Genomic DNA, 20539 nt, shown 5'->3' with positions numbered 1-20539 from the left:
CTTTATTTTCTGCCTGGGCATGCTCCAGCCAGATGGTGTGAACGTTGACTTTACTGCTTTTCACTAAACCTGCTCACCTTTTCTTTCACCTCCCCCTTTTCTGTCTTTTGTGTTCTTCCACCCACTGATCCATCCCCCTCCTCCTCCTCCTCATTGCTGCTGTCCCTTCCTCCTTTCTCCATCTATCATCTCCTACCTTTGCCCCCCCCCCAACACTTTTGTTCAGACGCCTGCTTTGAAGAGCTCAACCCGATTTTTGTCAGTTCTATATCTTTACCTTTGCTACATAAAGGACACTTGGACCTGCTGAGCTTTTCCAGCATTTTGTGTTTTTACTCAACCACGGTGTCTTCAGATACTTCCTAGCCTGAGTTTCCACTTTTATTTTCAAAGTTCTTGGATCTGCAGATTTAATGTTTATTTGAGAAGTGAAAAGTTTGTCATTGACAAGCTTTTAAGATGTTGAAACATGCATCGCCCTGTAGGAACTTTGTAAGAGTGATCAATTCTGAACTGAAATGAGAAGAAGTTTCTTCATTTAGAGAGCAGTGGAATTCTGTACCTGGGGGAGTGTAAATTTAAACCAGAACAATGGATTTTGTTATTATGGAGACAGAACAGCAACACTGAGGCCAAATATCAGTCATGATCCTACTGAAAGGGAGCAAATGGCCTTCTATTTTATGCTCTTGTCTACAAGATTATGGAAACAAGACAGTTTACACACATCTTTATTTTATTAAAACAGACTTCTCAAGTCACTGATTATGCAACAGAATAGTGACAGGTTCATCACTCAATTCTCCAATTGTTATCACGCTCATACTTAGAACTGTTTTATTTTATGACAGTGAAGAATCAGTATAGTTCACATGATAATCATTACCCAAATGTCAAAAATGGGATTTAAACATTTAGAAGCTTTCATTGTCAATCCTCAAAATTTAGAAATAACACACCACACTTTGGGTGCTGTACAAGAACAAAACAATAAATCTCTACTCAGTTTGGATAAACTTTCAGCGCAATCATTTAAAGAGCTTCTGCTTCACTCTATGGTCTGCAATGTAGCAACTCGAGCCCGACAAAGACAACTCTGGAAAATGGGCATTTGCTGAATAATCGTGATACTATCAGGCCTTCAATAATTGCAGCAATTTATTTTTGTGTTGAACCATTCCTAATCAAGGGTAGAATCAGTCCATTGTACACTGCACAAGAGCTCTGATATTCATGTTAACTATGTCTGTAACTACAAAAACATGCTATAAATTTGTTTAGTCAGGATTAAAAGGTGCAATCAGAAGCAAAAGTGAGTGAGAGGATAAAGAAAATGTGAGATGAGGCAGCACAAGGCTACGACAAAGCAAGATAACTGTCACTTGAGAAGGTCTTGCATTTCACCGCTTTCAGCCAATTCAAAATAATTCTTTCCTTCAGGGCTTTTTCCAGTTTTATTAGCACCCTGCGGGGGAAAAATGGAAACGAGACAAATTAGAAACCAACTGACAATGTTCACAAGAGTAAAAGCTAAACATGGTCTTTTGTACAAAGTGAAATTATTAAAAAAAAATTAATTCCCAGAGGAATTAAATAATGGGACAAGCTATAAATGTCTGTTGCAGATCAATTATTTTTTGAGTATCCATGTGAAATTAGCTTCCGCTGTTGTAAAAAATGATTTTTGATCAATTTACAGGGTTCAACTATAGACAAAATAATTAAACAGCATTTTTAAAACCAATCCCTTAACGGTATGGGTGCCATTGTTAGTGTAGTGGTTATTGCAACAATATTACAATGCCAGCAATGGGGGTTTGAATCTGCCGCTGTTGGTACATTCTCCCCGTGACCCCGTGTCTTGGGTAAACTTATACCTCTCATTTTGTTCGTTTTAGATTGGTCAGTGTTTGAGCTTCCGAAAGAAAATAGACACACACGCCGAGAGCAGTTCAGTTTATACAAATGTTTATTACAAATTCAAAAGCTGATTTCAAACTACAATATGCAAGCCCTTCCCAACTATACTTATCAATGCTTGGACTGGTCCCAACTGCTGAAGCGAGGCAACGACTGCACACTTGCAGTAGGTTGTCAGGGCGCCGGTAGCAGCTTCTCCACCTCCCCCGACCGGGACGTTGGCTGGACTCTAGAAGTTCTTCTTCTTGCTGAGAGATGTTGCCACCTCTCGGAGAGTCTCAAACTTCAGCAGCGGGACCATGGCTTATATTACCCAAAAACTGCTTACCCAAGCACCTATTCCCAGCACAGCAAGAAAGATGAGCGAGCAAGCATGCTAGGCTTCTATCGAATAACATAATTTTCAGCTTATCACTTTGAATACAATGGTTTATTTTGGATCAAGGCTAGGCCTCTGACAGTCTGTGAGCAAAACAAGCAGGAAGATTAAATGTTCTTGGTACACAGACGTCCTTTCTTCAGATAACAGCATCTCTGGCCCCTCGGTGGAATTTAGCTTATGTCTGCTGATTCTAAAACACAAGCAGGTTCTCAGCCTTGCAGATCCCAGAGCTGCAAAAGTGAAAAACAAGCAGGTTCTCAGCCTTGCAGAAGCAAAAGCTGCAAAAGTGAAAAACAAGCAGGTTCTCAGCCTTGCAGAAGCAAAAGCTGCAAAAGTGAAAAACAAGCAGGTTCTCAGCCTTGCAGAAGCAAAAGCTGCAAAAGTAAAAACAAAACACAGTTAGAATCTTCGATTACACCCTGTCTGTTTCCTCCGGATACTCCAGTTTCCTTCCACATTCCAAAGATGTATGGGTTGGTAGGTTAATTGGTCAAACAGCTGTAATTGGGCAGTGCAGGCTCATATTGTGTGGGTGTGGGTGTATGTGTGTGTGTGTATTTAACCATTTACAAATGCATCCAAAGTGACCATTAAACTTCTTTAATGCATTTTCAATGCTCAGGAAGAAGTTAGAATCTAGGTTTTGACATTTGAAACAATGGGAAAGAGATCAAAATGCTTTTGAACCAAATGAGATCAGTAACTAATTTTCCCCTTGTACCCAGCGAATATTCTTTCTAAATATACTCATTCTAATAACTATGGATTCAAGACATTCTCCTGCCATGTCAGAATCAGAATTTATTGTCATGAACAAGTGATGAAATTTGGTACTAAATAACTTTAGCTTCAATCAAGATTGTTGTCTTGGTTTCCCTTTATCAAATAATATCATTAATATCTTGGCCTTTTCTGCCAGTCTCCTTGATCACATTTTTTATTATACCTTGCTTAAATGATAATGGAAGATAAACAATGTATAATATCACTGCACATGGTAAACCTATGGAGAGTACAAAAAGGTGGTGCTTCCAGAGCTGTTGTAACGGTAGTGCTGCTGCTGGTGCGGACTCAGAAGCAGGGAGAAGAGGCACAGTGCTGCTCCACAGGGTTATATTACTTGGACCTGATGCCATATGCCACACACAGGCTTTACACAATCTGTTAAAGGAGCTGACAAGGTATTTTAAAAAAAGTCCTGCAACCACAGAAGTTTGTGCCCAGGATGGTGCCTTGTGCTGGGCAGAGTACCATGAGGGATTGCAGACCCTACAGAAGCAGTGGAGAAGTATAGGAGATGATCCTACAAGGAAGGTGATCATGGAAGTGGACCGGCGAGGGGGCTCAGCGGCTGAATGACCCACACAGGGTGTAGGCTGTTGGCGACTGGCTCACAGGAACCAGGTAACAGAACTGGGATTTGAGAGTAAGAAGGGCTCCTGAAAGGCCTCTGACAATGAAGGCTTCCTGATCATCTCAGAGGTTTGAAGCAGGACATGCCCTCTTCACTCTTATCATCAGGAAAAAGGTACAGGAGCCTAAAGACAATGGCACAAGGATAGCTTCTTCCCCACTGCCATCAGATTCCTGAATAATTAATGAACCAGAGACCCTTCCTTACCTTTCGTGCACTAGTAGTTTAACTTTTTTGTAGTAATGTTGTAAGATGGGTCTAATATGAAGGTTTGCTCGATGATGCTGCTGCAACCCTGCATTTCATGACTTGGTTGTGACTCTGGAGCTGGGGTTGGCGATGGATTGAACAGGTGTCTGCCCTGCTGCAAGTGTGTAGAAGCTGAATCCATGGACACGCAATGTCTCTGAGGGGGCTCTCTTTTGTTTCTCTTTGGGGTGTTGGACAATGTTCATGATGACTGCCTTAAGGCAGACAAGAGTTGAAGTATATCATGTATGTTACATTTTAATGTAATATTCCTGATTACCTGATGATAAAAGGAACTTTGAACCATTAAATGTACAAAGACAAATTTTCCTACAGGATGCTATTGGCAATATTTCAAATCAGCATTGTGAAGAACAAAACAAGCATGCTAATTAACTCCCTGTTAATCCCTGCTTCTCCACCAACAATTTCTGCTTGATTGTTCCCCAAAGCCAAGGACTATTACTTTGCATGTCCATTCAATGCCTCTGATCTGATCTGATAGGCACACAATGCAAAATTGTGCACGGTCTGCTCTTGGCAATGAAGAAACCAAAGTGTTTGCAGGGTCTCATCTTTGGTCTGAGGTATTGTAGTTCAACTCCATTCAACCATTTATGACCTTGCTTTAAAGGGTGCCAAGTCTTCGGAGTGGTCTTTTTCACCCCTGCTCTCAGAGGAAGTTGGTTATTTACCTTGACCCTAGTATCAACCTCGTTGTCAAAGAATGAGAAAGAATTTTAAAAATGGATAAATTCACCTATAACTTCAGTTGGAAGGACGAATTGTATTTAAAAAAAAAGGCAAGAGTTTCTTTAGAGAAGTTAACATGGAAATATGAATTAGGAGGATTACAGCTTTCTAATTTTAAGAATTATTGTCAAGTGGCACAGATGAGATTCCTTGCTCTTTGAAAATTTAAAACTGGCATGGGTTAATATAGAACTGAAAAGAAACCAGAATGATTTGTATATAAGTGGGAATTGAAATTGTTGGTTACTGTTAAAGACATACCACTAATGAAACATTTATTTAATGTTTGGAATAAAATATTGGTGGAGGGTCTTTCTCATCTAAAATGCCATTGACTAATCCTCATGATTTTTTCAAGAGATAATTAGTTTGTAAGTATATATTGTAAAGGGATTGTTAAATGTGGAAGACTGCTATGAAAGAGGACAATTAATATCGTTTGAACAATTGAGGAACAAATCTGATAAAGGCATATTTGAGAGATAAATTACGGCCAACAATGTTTTTGCCTAATTGTACTGAGGTAGAACTTATTAGCAGTGGCAATGTAAAACAAAAAAAAAAATTTTTTTTTGATATATTCGTTATTACAAGTAGGAACTCCTAAATTAGGATTGTATAGATCTAAGCAGAGATGGGAAACAGATTTGAATATTACAATAGATCAACAAATTTGGGAAAATTTATGTAGAGATTCTATTACATTAATACTTTTAATGTAAGATATAGATTAGTTCAATACAACACCACAGAAGTTGTATAGATTGAAATCAGGTGAGGATGTAGGATCTTTCATACATTCAACATGGTCTTGTCCAAATGTGAGACCTTTTTGGATGTCTGTAGGTAATTTGTTTTTACAAGTTACAGTTTTTCTGTTAAATGCCTATCTGTTTTTATGAGGAAATATTGTTAAGTATATTAGTAAGGCTTTATCTGTAAAGATGGGGAGAGGGGATAATTAGGCTATTGCAACACTTACAGCATCAGAAATGGGGCTCAGTTTTAAAGGAAGCTGTGCCAAGGGACTGACCGTAACATTGATGTGGAGGTAAGGAAGGTTGTGCTGTGGGTCTGATAGGGACACCAAGATGAAGAGCCACTCAATGCTGGGGTGACTCCCCCAAAGTATCTCCCTATCTCTGCCTGGTAAGAATCTATATCTTTATTAGTGTTAGGTATATTAATAAGGCTTTATCTGTAAACTTGGGGGAAGGAGGGGTTAATTATGACCATGGCAATGCCAGCAACCAGGGGTTGAATTTAAGTTTTGTAAGTTACAGGAATTGCCTGATTAAAATGAACTTTACATAATTAAGGACTACAATACTGATTATTTTTCCAAATTATATTTTGCACTGTCTTTTAAACAGTGTACAGGTATATGCCACTTCTGTCCAGGCAACATCTGATCCATCGTCTGTGGTCCCACAAGGTTAAGAGTTCAGAAATCCCAATTGGAGAATGGAATGTAGTGGACGTTACCATACGAATGCAACAACTTCCCACACACATGTGTATTTTGTGTCTTTTGTATACAAAGGCTCATGTTTGTAGATACTGTACTTGCTCCCAAATGCAGCAAAACCAGTGCTAGTGAGAGCAGCAGCAAGAGGCAAAGGAGAAGTATCGATTTGGAAGTGAAACAAAAGGTTATTAAACAACACAAAACAGTGAATGCTATTGCACGCAATTTAGGCAGATTGCACTCGACAATCACGTTAATTCTCAAAATAAATTCTCCAAGCTCCACTGAAAGCTACAAGGCTAACGAAAATGTGAAGGACCTATTATCAAATATGGAGAAATTGCTAATGACATGCATTGAGGACCAAACACAAAAGTGAGTCCCTCTCAGCAAGAGGGGCTGGCCTTAAACTCAATGCAGACACATGCATCATTAAGGTGGAGGAGTGCCAGTTCTTTGGAATGATGTACACACCTGAAGGGGTCAGGCCAAGCCCAGAGAAGATGACACCCATTGCTGAAATAGACCACCCAAAGGAACCAAGAAGCTTCCTCAGCCTGGTCCAATATGAGTTCCTTCACCCCACACATGTCAGACCACACAGCCAACCTCAGAGTTGCTGCAAGAGGATGTGGAGTTTCAGTGGTCACCATCGCATCAGTGAGATTTTGATAAGCTTAAGGAAGTGGTCTGCAGATAAGTAGAACAGGGGAAAAAAAAACTGTCACATTACAAGTAGACACTTCCATCAGAAGCTTCGGGGCAACATTGGTGCAGGAAAGAAAACTGACAGTCTTTGCCTCAAAACCCTGACAACAGCAGAGACCCAATATGCCAATAATGAAAGAGAGCTGTTGGCAGTTGCATATAGATGCGAAAAATTCCACAACTTCCTCTATGGGAGACAGAATCTGATCGGCAGCCTGAGATTGGAGTAAAAGTTTGTGCTGTAAACTTACAAGTTTCTCTGAGTGTTTATTAAGACCTCCGATGGTACAACCGAGGACATAACATGCTATCTCGTCCTTCACTGCTAAGACATTTTTCCAGATGCTTTTAAGAAAAAAAAACAGGACCAGACTACGATGGCTCTTGCTGGTTCAGGTGCTTCAAAGTTTTTTGCTGCATAATGTAAAGGCAGCAGAGAATTTGTTGAAACCTTAGATAAACTAACTGTAGAGGGAGGTTATTTGCCCTGGCAAATTTTTAATATGGACAAAACCTCCTTATTCTGGAAGCAAATGGCTGAAGGGACCCTCACCCATAAGGAGGCCAAGTCAATGCCAGGGTTTAAGGCTTTTAAAGATAGATTGGTAATGTTGTTGGCTACGTTAAAGCTACTTCAGGGTTTTTAAGAACATTTAACAAACACACTTTTACCAGTTTATTATAGGAGCAATTTGAAAAGTCCTGGATCACACAAATGGTGTTTCAGGATGCCCTTCTCGATTGCTATGCCAGTGAAATGGAGAAGTACTGCTTGGAAGAAGGAATACCTTTCAAGATTTTGCTCATTGGTGACCAATACTCCAGCACATTGGTGACCAATACTCCAGCACATTGGTGACCAATACTCCAGCACATTGGTGACCAATACTCCAGCACATTGGTGACCAATACTCCAGCACATTGGTGACCAATACTCCAGCACATTGGTGACCAATACTCCAGCACATTGGTGACCAATACTCCAGCACATTGGTGACCAATACTCCAGCACATTGGTGACCAATACTCCAGCACATTGGTGACCAATACTCCAGCACATTGGTGACCAATACTCCAGCACATTGGTGACCAATACTCCAGCACATTGGTGACCAATACTCCAGCACATTGGTGACCAATACTCCAGCACATTGGTGACCAATACTCCAGCACATTGGTGACCAATACTCCAGCACATTGGTGACCAATACTCCAGCACATTGGTGACCAATACTCCAGCACATTGGTGACCAATACTCCAGCACATTGGTGACCAATACTCCAGCACATTGGTGACCAATACTCCAGCACATTGGTGACCAATACTCCAGCACATTGGTGACCAATACTCCAGCACATTGGTGACCTCCACCCCAACATCAAAGTGGTGTTCCTCCCAGCCAATGGACCAAGGGGTTATTGCAGCATTCAAGGCCAACTACCTGAAGAGGACCCTTGCTCAGGCTGTTGCTGGAACTGATGTAATTCTGGAAGGAGAACAGCATTTTCCATGGCATAAAGAGCCTTGCTTGAGCCTGGGATGATGTGACCAAAGAGTGCATGATTGGCAATGTGGGGAAAAAAAATACTGAAGCGGTTTGTGCATGACTTTAATGGATTTGAAAAAGATGTGTAAATCTAATACAGCACAACTCTGATTCTCCAAAATCCCCATTTAGCTGAAATTTTTTTTTTTTTAAAGACCCGAACTGACCTCACGGGTTGAAAAACAATCACTTGATATGAAATTAGAATGACAATTGTCCTTGTTTCCGGTGACTCCTCACTTCTCTCTTTCCATTTCTTCTTTACCTTCCCCTATTGACTTTTCTCTCCCTCTCAAACTGCGTACCACTGTCTCTCACCTGCAAGTGGTCAGAAGAATCCCAAGGAGAGCAGCAATTTTTGGTGAGAATTGAACATTATTTTAATGCTTAAAATGCCTTTCCTTGTTTGTTGTTGCTTAAACACTGTTACAAGTGATTTTCTTTTGCTACTGAACTGTTTTTAAAAAAAGACCATTTATCTAGGAAAAAAAAAACCCATTTAACTGACCATTTTGGATAATTGGAGTTATACTGTATCTTGTGGAATATTGCTCAGGAACATACATTTTATAAAAGGGTTGATCTAATAGTCTAAAGGTTTTCAACCCAAAACATATTACTGTTTCTCTTTCCACAGATGCTGGCAGACCAGTAGAGTGTTTTTAGTATTTCTATTTGACAAAAATAATGATGGTTACAAGAACTATGAGTAACATGGAAGATGTACAAAGGTTCAATTTAACAAGTCCATGGAAGATTCAAAAATTGGTTGAGTGCGTAGCTGATGGTGATTTTGGGTGGAGAACTCTAGGTCAGTGGAACTGAGTTATAGGGGCTGATGGTTTGCACCCTTGACTCATTTTTTGAGATAGATTGGGCAATAAAAGAAAATGTGGAGAAAATGGCAGAAGCAAAAATGGACAATCCACCTCCTGGGATGCACTGCAACTTTCATTTTGCTGAAACTAGATTTTCCCCAGAGTCCTTTTTTCACCTGCCTAATGTAGAAAACTAACCTCTCTTCAAAGTAATTGGGCAAGCTGATGTCAACGAGCAGGGTTTGAGGGTCAAAGATTGTTTGGCTGAACTTCTGAAATAAATGGTGGGGGAAGAAGAGAGCAAGGTTATAATGTGATTTTTAAAAATTAATTAACCACTTGCACTTGATGACAATTAACTTGCTTATTCACTAGTAGGAGACAGATGCAAGTGCCAATTAACAGCAGAATGCCTGTTTTACACAATAGCATGCAAACATGGTAAGTCATCACTAATGATGTGAACACTTACCCTGTCATATGAAAGTTACTAATACAAATAGGAATGGAAGAACAGCGTATAAGCACACACCTATGTAAAATAGGCTTCAAAAGATGTCAAATCTCTGAGCTTTACCACAGCGCAATCCATGTACTCTATTTCTGTAGTCTTGCAAGTATATTTCCCTTATCATCTCCACTTCCACTATCCTCATGGGTAATAACATTGAAGTAATTTAAAATGTTTTCCTCACATTTCTCTATACCCTTCTTTCACAAAATTAATCTTTCACCAAATCATTAAAACCATGTCCTCCAGCCCCAATGCGGCCGGCAGCCCCAATGCGGCCGGCAGCCCCAATGCGGCCGGCAGCCCCAATGCGGCCGGCAGCCCCAATGCGGCCGGCAGCCCCAATGCGGCCGGCAGCCCCAATGCGGCCGGCAGCCCCAATGCGGCCGGCAGCCCCAATGCGGCCGGCAGCCCCAATGCGGCCGGCAGCCCCAATGCGGCCGGCAGCCCCAATGCGGCCGGCAGCCCCAATGCGGCCGGCAGCCCCAATGCGGCCGGCAGCCCCAATGCGGCCGGCAGCCCCAATGCGGCCGGCAGCCCCAATGCGCCCGGCAGCCCCAATGCGCCCGGCAGCCCCAATGCGCCCGGCAGCCCCAATGCGCCCGGCAGCCCCAATGCGCCCGGCAGCCCCAATGCGCCCGGCAGCCCCAATGCGCCCGGCAGCCCCAATGCGCCCGGCAGCCCCAATGCGCCCGGCAGCCCCAATGCGCCCGGCAGCCCCAATGCGCCCGGCAGCCCCAATGCGCCCGGCAGCCCCAATGCGCCCGGCAGCCCCAATGCGCCCGGCAGCCCCAATGCGCCCGGCAGCCCCAATGCGCCCGGCAGCCCCAATGCGCCCGGCAGCCCCAATGCGCCCGGCAGCCCCAATGCGCCCGGCAGCCCCAATGCGCCCGGCAGCCCCAATGCGCCCGGCAGCCCCAATGCGCCCGGCAGCCCCAATGCGCCCGGCAGCCCCAATGCGCCCGGCAGCCCCAATGCGCCCGGCAGCCCCAATGCGCCCGGCAGCCCCAATGCGCCCGGCAGCCCCTGCTGATTTTAATAAAATCAAAATCTTGAAAATTTTTGCCTACTACCTCTTTTGATCGAAGAGAATGTCAACGTTTTCTATCCAGCCTTACACTTCAAAACTCGCAATCTGGAACTGATCTGATAAATCTCCTCTGCACCCCTTCAAGGACCGTCACATCAAGGGCTGACTGGAATTGGATGAAATATTCCAGTTTATCACTTCATGAGAGCTTTAGAAAGGTTCAGATAAGTACAAACTTTTGTACTCAATACCTCTACTTACCAAGCCATTTACCCCATCTCCTTGGCTAACTGCTACCTTAATAAATCCTGGCTCTTTCAAAAACCTGCAAGCAAACTCCCAGATCACTATCTTCATTTATTTTTCATTTTATTTCATTTATTTTACAAAACTGCCATTTATTTTACATTGCCTCTTCTCACTACCTCTTAAGTTGCAACAACTTGCAACTCTCCCCATTAAATTTAACAGCATGTGCACCCATTTGGTTAGCTTATTTGCAGTGGCAAATGATTTGTATTATCTTCTTTGCCACTAATTGAGGAAGTGTGGTAAATTATCAGATTTTGAAATTTGACTGTTACAATATCCACACCACCAGTATGACAAAAAAGAGACAGGAGTGTTTCTTGGTGAACATTAGAGTTAGGGTTACCTAACTATCATTATCCATTCTGAAAAACCAACATTCACCATGGGTTTTGAATGTGTTCCATCCTTCAGCCAATTAAGCTGAGATAGACTGACCCATTTTATGGATCTCTTTTATTAACCAGACTTTTAAAAAATTTTATTCAGTTTTTGAATGCATGCTTCAGAGGTGAGGCCAGCATTTGTAACTAATGATGATCAGGAGGGTGGTGATAAACCACCTTTTTGAACCACTGCATCCTTCTGGTGATACTCCCAAAATACATAATAAAGGAATTAGACCTTGAAAAATGTTGATAGAGTTTTTCAAAAGAAATGCATGGTGGTAGAGGATGAAGGGAGTTGAGAAATCTGAAGAAGGATTTTATTGACCTGAATCTTACTGTCTATGAAAAGATGATCAATGATTTCAAAACTGGATCTGTTTCAGGGAGGTTTTTTAAACATTGAGTACACATGTTCAGTGACTGGCTACATCATTAATTTTATAGAAGATGCCACCAAGATTAAATGCTTCACAACTAAGTCTAATCAGAAAACCATGGTTAGATATAGAGGTCCAGGCACTTCTCAGAAGCACTCCAGTTGCCCAGATGAGTTCAGGTTTCAGAAACATGCAACCAGCACACCTCTAACCAGGGGGAAAAAATAAGCCATGCTCAGTACCTGTACATGTGGCACAATATCCCTTCAATGCCAGACAGTTAAACTCATGGATGTTTGTTTGACAAGACTACTGAGAATACTTTGACTTCCAAAAACACTTTGTGGATTACACCAATTCAAGGCAGTATTCACTACCACATTTTCAAGGTAATTAAGAATGTAAATACTTACCAGCTGGTGAAGATTGCTATCTGTGATTGGTTTAATTAAAATATTGAATCCTGATTCCAAATCTTAAACTTAATTACATATCATGTACATCATATCAAAGGCTTTGTGAAAATTTAAATAGCACAGCTGTAAAATGTTTTATTTTTTAATTTTAAATGCTCTTCTATCGAATCTTTTGGAAAATATTCCAGAACACATTTTATCAATCAACTGCTAGGTTACCTCAACTTAGTTCATGAGTTTTTGCTTGGACATTATCAATATTTGTGTAGACTATAAGACATCTCCTACAGAGTAAAATGTTTCTTTATCTTCTTGTTTGGTTAACGGTTCACCAAAATTATAGATTATATGTACATCTTTGTGTCTCCACATAGAAAAAAGTAATATGAAATATAATTTTCTCTTTACTCTTGACCAAACACTGTCCAGGGAAAAAAATATAGTTATGAACAATGAAGGGTCCTTGAATATCTCATTGACCATCACTTGTTAGTCTGAGTAATGTATATTTGTTTCTTTTTCATCTGTTCCCTCATTTGAAATTTGCTATTAAAAATACATGGTGGACATCAGGCAAGAACAGTATATGGTTCAACTTGCAGTAAGTACTTGTTAACACTTGCTATCAGCTATTGTAATTAGGACAAGGTGGTGCATGGAACAATAGCACACCAGGAATGCCATCAGGAGATGATAGGAAAAGGGTAAAATGGAAAGGAAGTAAAAAAATGCATTTAGGGTTATTGAAAGAGTGGAAAGTGATGCTGAGTAAGGCAAATTAAAATTTCAGATTTAACCCTATCCTGTACTCCAACCTACTACATCCAGAAATGTAGTTATGTGTACAAACAGACCTCAGCAAAAGCTCCAGAACCATAGAGAATTGCACAAGGAGCAGATGGTATCTTTGCTATGAATATAATTGCAGGCCATTAGCCTCTCTAAGAAAACCAGATAACCAAGGCTGAGATAATCTGCTAACAAGAGATTATGACACTCACTTCTTATCCTTGTACTCAGTCCTCCAAGTGGCCATACTGCAATTATTCTCCACTGTGCAAAAGATGTAAACAACTGAAATATAATTCCACAAGGTGGCATGAAAGGTGTTCTAGATTCTATGGAAATCCCATTATGTGTGGGACAAAAGGAACAGTTTCCATCATTTTTTATCCCTCATTTGACATTTAAATTCCTTGGAAAGTTTCATAATTTTTCAAGGAGCAATGCATTTCCATTTGAAGTATCGATTCAGTGCTGAAAGAAGCTCATAAAATCTCATTGTAGAACAAGAATAGGGAGTGCTTTTCTTGGTTGAAACAATTTTGTGAATAATATAAAAACAGATATTTGCCTGTTTATTGTTATAATGCTTTTTTAAAAAAAAATGTTATGGTGGTCCAGTAAATAATTCTTTTAAATATTTTTTATTAAAGTTTACATACAAATCCTACTTACAAACCTATCTCATATAACAAATAACAGGTCATATCATAAACAAATGTAAATAAAAAATCTATCCATAATTTGTTTAATTTATTTATTTCTTTACGACATCAAATTATATCAAAATGGTAATTAACAGTTTATCCCTTTCTCATAATATATCCCAACATATTTCTGGATTTAAAAAAAAAAGGACCAAGTTAAACAACCCTTTATATAAACAAAGGGTGAATTCTATCTTAATGATATGATCCACGATAACCATATTTAATTAATTAATCTTAAAAGAAAAAGACCAAAAATCTCAGTAAATAATTCTAAGAGCCTAGCCAGAGCTCTCCTAGAATTTGGTTCAAGTAACTATAAAATTCACTGTAATTACAATAAATATGTATCATGTGGTGAATCTCTGCTAAGCTGTTGGTCTCCCCTCTGGCGAGCCTTGCTGTACTAACATTGGCTGTGCATTATCTCTACTGTTAAGGACACTTCCCTTGGGTATAAATGTATATGCACCTATTGTCTTTCATTATTGTTACCATGAGTTTCTGCTAATAAAAGCCATGATTATTGTTTGACCACATCGTCTTTGTCTACTTCATCAACTGCCACTTCACATCAGTAATCAAGAACTTCACATTTATGACCAAATGACAGCCTGCAGTAACTCTTGCTGCAGACATCTTGTTTGGAAGGCAACAAAAGAAATGAGAGCTGCAATTCCCTAACTCATTAAGAGCTCTAATAATGAAAACGTTCACCTAAATCTAGTCAATGGCCCTCTGTTTCTCGACACACAAAGGAAAACATCAACCAAACTGATGTGACCTCAAGTTATTTATAGAATAATATGGCAATGGTGTCACCAGCTTTCCCCCCTCTGTCTTGATTCAAATTAAAAGGTTTAAACCAGGCAATGGCATACAGCTGGATATATTTTTGAATCTTAATGGAATTAAGAGTAATGTGGAACAAGTAGGTGAATGGAGCGAGTGAGAGAGAAGAGTTGGAGGAAGGGAGTCATAGGAAAGGGAAACCGAGAGACTTGGGGGAGGGGCTAATGGAAACCAGAGAAGTTGATGTTAATGCCATCTGGTTGGAGGGTGCCCAGACAAATAAGAGATGTTATTCCTTCTATTTGTGTGTGGTCTCAGTCTGGCAGTGCATGAGAGCATTGACAGAGATGAGAGCATAGAAATGGGTTGCCATAGGAAGATCCCTACTATCGTAGCCAAATGAAACCACATTTCACTTGTGAATATCTCCCTTCCCACGAATCGCCCCCTTGGCACCTAGTAGCCCTGTGACCACGACAAATACCTCCTCCCTCACTACCATTTGGATCTTCTCATGACCAAACAGGTTTTTCAAGTGAAGCAACATTTCACTCATGAATCTGCAGGGTTCATCTACTGTATCTGGTGCTCCTGTTGTGGTCTTCTTTCCATCAAAGAGCCTGGAAGCAGACTGGGATATTGCTTCGTTGAGCAGCTTTACTCTCTCCGCTATCGTAGTACGGATCTCCCAGTGCCAACCCGTTTTAGTTCCCTGCCCCTATTTTCCATGGTCTCATGCAGGCTGGACTGAGATCACAGGCAAATTGGAGAGACACCACTACATATTCCATATGGGCTCCCTCCGACCAGATGGCATTAACATTCTCTTCTGTTTCCATTAGCCAGTATCCCCCCTCCCCCCACCCAACCTGCCTCTCTTTCCTTATACCTGTTTCCTTTCCTCTAGCTGTCTCTCTCTCCCCCCCCCACTTTTTCCTGTCTCCTTTTATAAAGCCACACCCCTCCTCAGATCAGTGCTCTTTTCACTCACATTTTAACCAAGGGCTCAGACTAGAAATGTTGGTTATATATTTTTACCTCCAGTGGATACTGCAAGGCCTGCTGTGTTCCTCCAGCATTTTTGTGTTTTTACTTTTTCTTCCCGAGTACAGTTTACAGTTGCCAATATAAAAATTCTGCCTGACCGGAAGTAAAAGGAATCCCAGGGTTGTTTGTGTTGTCATATGTACTCTGACAATGAATTTGAACTTTTGACTTTGGACAGAGGGTTTGAGTTATAAAGAACGATTGATTAGGCTGGGAGCTAATAGGAGAGTGAGAAGTGACTTTCTTAAAAAAAACCTGAAATGATCAGAATCAGAATTTGTTGTCATGAATAAGTCATGAAATTTGGTGTTTTGCAGCAGTACATAGAGCAAACAATCAGATTATAACCATCTTGCAACATTATTATAAGAAAAATAGTGCATAAAAAATAAGGCAGAGTCTTTAGTTCATTGATTATTCTGGATTCTGATGGCAGCAGACAAGTTGTTGTCCTTGTGCCGTTGAGTGCTCGTCTTTAGGCTCCTATATTTTTTCCCCCCTGATGGTAGCAGAGTGAAGGGGGCGTGGCCTAAGTGGTGGGGGTCTTTGAGAGTAAGAGACTGCTTTTTTAAGATTGCCTCTTGTAGATGTCCTTGATGGAGTGAAGTCAGATGCCTGTGATATTGCAGGCAGAGTTAACAACCCTCTGGAGTTTATTCTTGACCTGAGAGTTGGTGCCTCCGTACCAAGCAGTGATGCAACCAGCCAGAATGCTCACCACATTACACTTGTCGAAGAATGAGAGAGATTCGGCGACGTACCGAATCTCCTCAGACACCTCAAGTATAGCCACTGACAAGCCTTCTTTGTGATTGCATCAACATGGAGGCTACAGGACAGATCTTCAGAGATATTGACACCCAGGAATTTAAAGTTCTTGACCCTCTCCACTACTGAGTCCTCGATAAGGACTGGGTCGTGTTTTCCCTCAAGTTCACAATAATCTCCTTGGGTTTGCTAATGTTGAGCGCAAGGTTGTTGGTACCTCATTGCCGTTTTATGATTCTGCCAACTGTGGTGTCATCAGCAAACTTGTGTCTTACCACACAGTTATGAGTGTATAATATGTAGAGCAGTGGGTTAAACATACATCCTTGGGGTGCACCTGTGTCGATAATCAGTGAGGAAAAGACGTTATTAACAATTTGTACTGAATGTGGTCTTCCTATGAGGGAGTCAAGGATCCAGCTGCGGTGGGGGGGGGGGGGGGGGGTTAGAATACAGAGTCCTAGCGTTTGTAGCTTCTTGACCAGCACTGAGGGAATAATGGTATTGAATGCTGAGGTGTAGTCTACAAAGAGCAGCCATATGTGTGAATTGCGGTTTTCGAGGTGTTCCAGGGATGAGTAGAGAGGCAGTGCTATTACATCTGCTGTGGAATGATTATGAAGATAGGCAAATTGCAGTGGGTCCACATCTTTACTTAGGTACATGTTAATTCTGACCATGACCAGCATTTCATCACAGTAGAAGTTAGTGCTACTGGGCGATAGTCATTGAGGCAGCTCACTCTACTCTTCTTGGGCACCAGGATGATTGATGCCCTTCTGACTGCAGCAATGAGAGGTTTAAAATGTCTGTGAACACTCTGGCTAGTTGGTTGGTGCAGATTTTCAGTACCCTGTAACTGAGGGGCATAGAGTCACAATCTTTTCACCAGGGTAAGGGAGGCTAAATGTAAAGGACATAGGACTAAGTGGGAAAAGATTTAAAGGAGGTTTGAGAGAGAGGTTTTCAGCCCACATGGGGTGCTGGATATATGGAACAAACTGCCAAAGCTGATGGTACAAGCAATTAAAATGTTTAACACTTGGACAGCTATCGGGACAGGAAAAATTTGGAAGAATATGGGGCAAATTCAGGCAAATGGGATTAGCTTTGAAAGGCATCATGGTCAGCAAAGCGTTGGGCCAAAGGGCCTGTTTGTGTGCCGCACAACTCTATGAATTAGCTAGTTTACAGTGCAAAGTGAAATACTGCAGCAAAATCCTAATTTTTTTAAACTTTTGTCAGAAATGTACCCTATAATGTACCTGGGAACCACAGAAACACGTACATTGAAAACTCAGGATGCTGCCAGAATGAAGAAATATCTAAAGAAGCCAAACTACTCGAACAGGATCAAAATTTGTTTATCCCCTTCAATATTCTCATCACCGACAGCAAGTCAAAATCTCAATTCATTTTTTGCATGAATAAATAAAACAATAAATAAAATTATCTGTCATAACATGCAAAACAAAACTGGTTGTGCAGATTGACTTCTCATCTTAATATCAGTCATGCGCTAGGCCATTCACTTATCTCCAATCTTTCAGAGAGACTCCACCATGTATTGCACCTACCTTGGATAACAGCAGTTTCACACAGTCTATATGTCCCTCACTAACAGCTGACAGAAGTGCAGTAAAACCATGTACATCTATAGCCTGTGAATAAGAGAAAACAACAAAAGTTATATTAATAAGTTCATATCAATTTAATGATATCAAAGCAAACTAATCTTTTCAAAACAGAAATTTATCAATTATTTCTTCAGTGCAACATTGGAAGCATTACTAACCAGATACAGTAAATCACAAAGCATTGCTTCCCATAGTGTGCCAGAATCTGGATTCAAAGAGTCAGGATCCAGGCCTTGAGAGTAGAATTATAAATATTTACAGTCTCCTGCAGATGAATTTTTTCCATTCTCCCAATCTTAAACAATTTATCCCTTTTCATGAGAAAATTATTTTTAGTTCCACCTAAGGGTGCAGGTTCCTGGCTTCCACTTTACCAAGTTCTATCTGCTTCACTTAACCATATAACCATTTACGGAGCGGAAACAGGCCATGTTGGCCTTTCGAGTCCGCACCGGTTCACTGATTTTGTGCGCCCTCTTCACCTTTATATGTCAATGTTAAATTATTCTGTTAGGATTATATCTGTAATAGGGTTTTAGTAGCTTCATATTATTGATACTTTACGTGGCTTTGGTCTTCATACTGAGGAACATTGTACTTACCTTAAGAAATAGTCCCGTTAAACTTCATCTATTTGTTTCTTGGATTGAGGAGACAAATTGATGCATGTTCAGTGGAATTCAGGTAGAAGAGGTGATTGTCAAATACGCAAAAGAATGTTTAAAAAAAAGAAACAGAAGTACGCCGTCTGTCCTGTTGAGCTCACCTCGCCATTCAATATGATAGTGGCTTATCAGGCTGTGGACAAAGCTCCACTTACCCTCCTCAGAGGCTGGTGGAAAAGCTGTCCTTGCTGGGATTCAACACCCCTCCCTGTAACTGGATCCTGCACTTCTTAACTGAAAGACCACAGAACATCAAGCAATGTCACACTGAACACAGGCACAACTCAGGGGTGTGCACTCAGCCCACTCCTGATCACGTTACTGACCCACGACCATATTGCCAGATCCAGCTCCAAGTTTGCAGACGACACAACAGTCGTCGGCCTCGACAACGATCACACTACAGAGAAGAGGTGGAAAATCTCATGAAATGGTGTGGAGAAGATGAAGGGGATAATCATGGATTTCAGGAGGACCAGGAGTGATCACCCTACACATCATCAATTCTGTAGTAGAGAGAGCGGAGAGCACTATGATCTTTGGAGTTCACTTAAACCAGTGACCTATTTTGGACACTCAACATCTCACTTTTTTTTAAACCAAATGCATAGTGAAGATTTAGATTTTGTGATTTTATAGTACCCTGTAACCTAAAAAAGACTAGTATCTTCCTGGAACTGATGTTAGGCCAAGTGGCTTGCAGTTCCACCACTTCTCTTCCTCCTGTTTTCTTGAGCTGCAAAGTTACTTTCAAATCCACTGGAAACGTTCCAGAAACTACAGGACTCTTGATCATAATAAATAAATTTACTTCCTCTGCATGTACTTCTCAAATCCAAGCTTATGGGATTTTGTTTGCTCTTGGCCTCAAATTCTTCTGTTCGTTTTTCATTACTTACCATAACAATCATTTTTCTGTCATTGGATTCGGAGCATATTTTAATGAGTTTTACGTTGAACAGACCCAAAATATTTGTTTCAACATATCTCCCACTTCTCTTACTTCATAATTATTCAGTCTGTCTCCAAAGGATTTATAATACTTTCCCCCTTTCCACATGCATACAGAAGCTCTTCGTCGTTGATGAAATGCCATGACAGTTTTACTTTCGTTCTATTTTCTTCCTTATTTTCTTTCATGATCCTTTTCATATTTCTAAGATCTTCAACCCTCAGTCTCACAGCTCATTTTGGTAACACCGAATTGTATCAATTTCTTGTGAAAACATTATTCCTCAATAGAAGACACTTTGGTGGAAAATTTTAAATTCTTTATTTTGATATTTGCTTTTGAGCAAACTTTATTTTTAAAATAAAGTTTTAATTCTATATCATGCTACTTCCCCCTCCCCATATCAACATAATTGGATCTATTTTTAAATTTAAGATCTTAGTTTTAGCCTCAATTAGAAATTCTAACATGGGATCAAATCTTCCCTTGAGGATTCCTTATTACCAGATAATTACTTTGCACCACCTTATTTTACAATATGAAATTTAACTTGGTCTATCCCCTTATTGTTTCAGCGCATTATTTATGAAAACTGTTTGAACTACATGAACGTTGGCCTGAAATAATGTGTTAATTTGATTACATTAATCTTCATCTTCTCAGCAAATGAATCAATCCATGCATGGATGCAACAAGGCCTTGTCACAAAGGTGTCAAGTAATGACCATCTCCAACAATAAGACAATCTAAACAAATATTCTTGACATTCAATGGCATTACCATTGTTGGATGATCCAATATCCATATACTGGTAGCTGAGCCCCACTGACTTAATGAATGTAAAGATTATATGGTATTAAGGATTTCAAAATTGGAGCAACACTTATGCATCCGATT

General features: G+C 40.5%; 1 protein-coding gene and 1 long non-coding RNA gene across 2 annotated transcripts in view; both read right to left on the bottom strand.

Annotated features, from left to right (window-relative positions):
* Positions 1-718: 718 nt before the first annotated feature.
* mtpn (myotrophin) overlaps positions 719-20539 on the bottom strand; it is a 59293-nt gene continuing 39472 nt past the window's right edge. Inside the window, exons 3-4 of the mRNA XM_069903707.1 lie at positions 17966-18049; positions 719-1465 (exon numbers count right to left, since the gene is read on the bottom strand). Coding sequence (XP_069759808.1) covers positions 1379-1465; positions 17966-18049 — 171 coding nt within the window. The 3' untranslated portion in view covers positions 719-1378. The remainder of the gene's footprint in view (positions 1466-17965; positions 18050-20539) is intronic.
* Positions 8344-15750, bottom strand: LOC138746025 (uncharacterized). The gene is made up of 3 exons (XR_011346659.1): positions 15612-15750; positions 10844-10966; positions 8344-9531 (listed from the first exon to the last, which is right to left on the bottom strand). It is a non-coding gene; the product is annotated as an uncharacterized lncRNA (long non-coding RNA).

This window comes from Narcine bancroftii, chromosome 11, assembly GCF_036971445.1.
Source record: "Narcine bancroftii isolate sNarBan1 chromosome 11, sNarBan1.hap1, whole genome shotgun sequence".
NCBI classification, from domain to species: domain Eukaryota; kingdom Metazoa; phylum Chordata; class Chondrichthyes; order Torpediniformes; family Narcinidae; genus Narcine; species Narcine bancroftii.
This window is presented reverse-complemented; position numbering and strand designations above follow the sequence as displayed.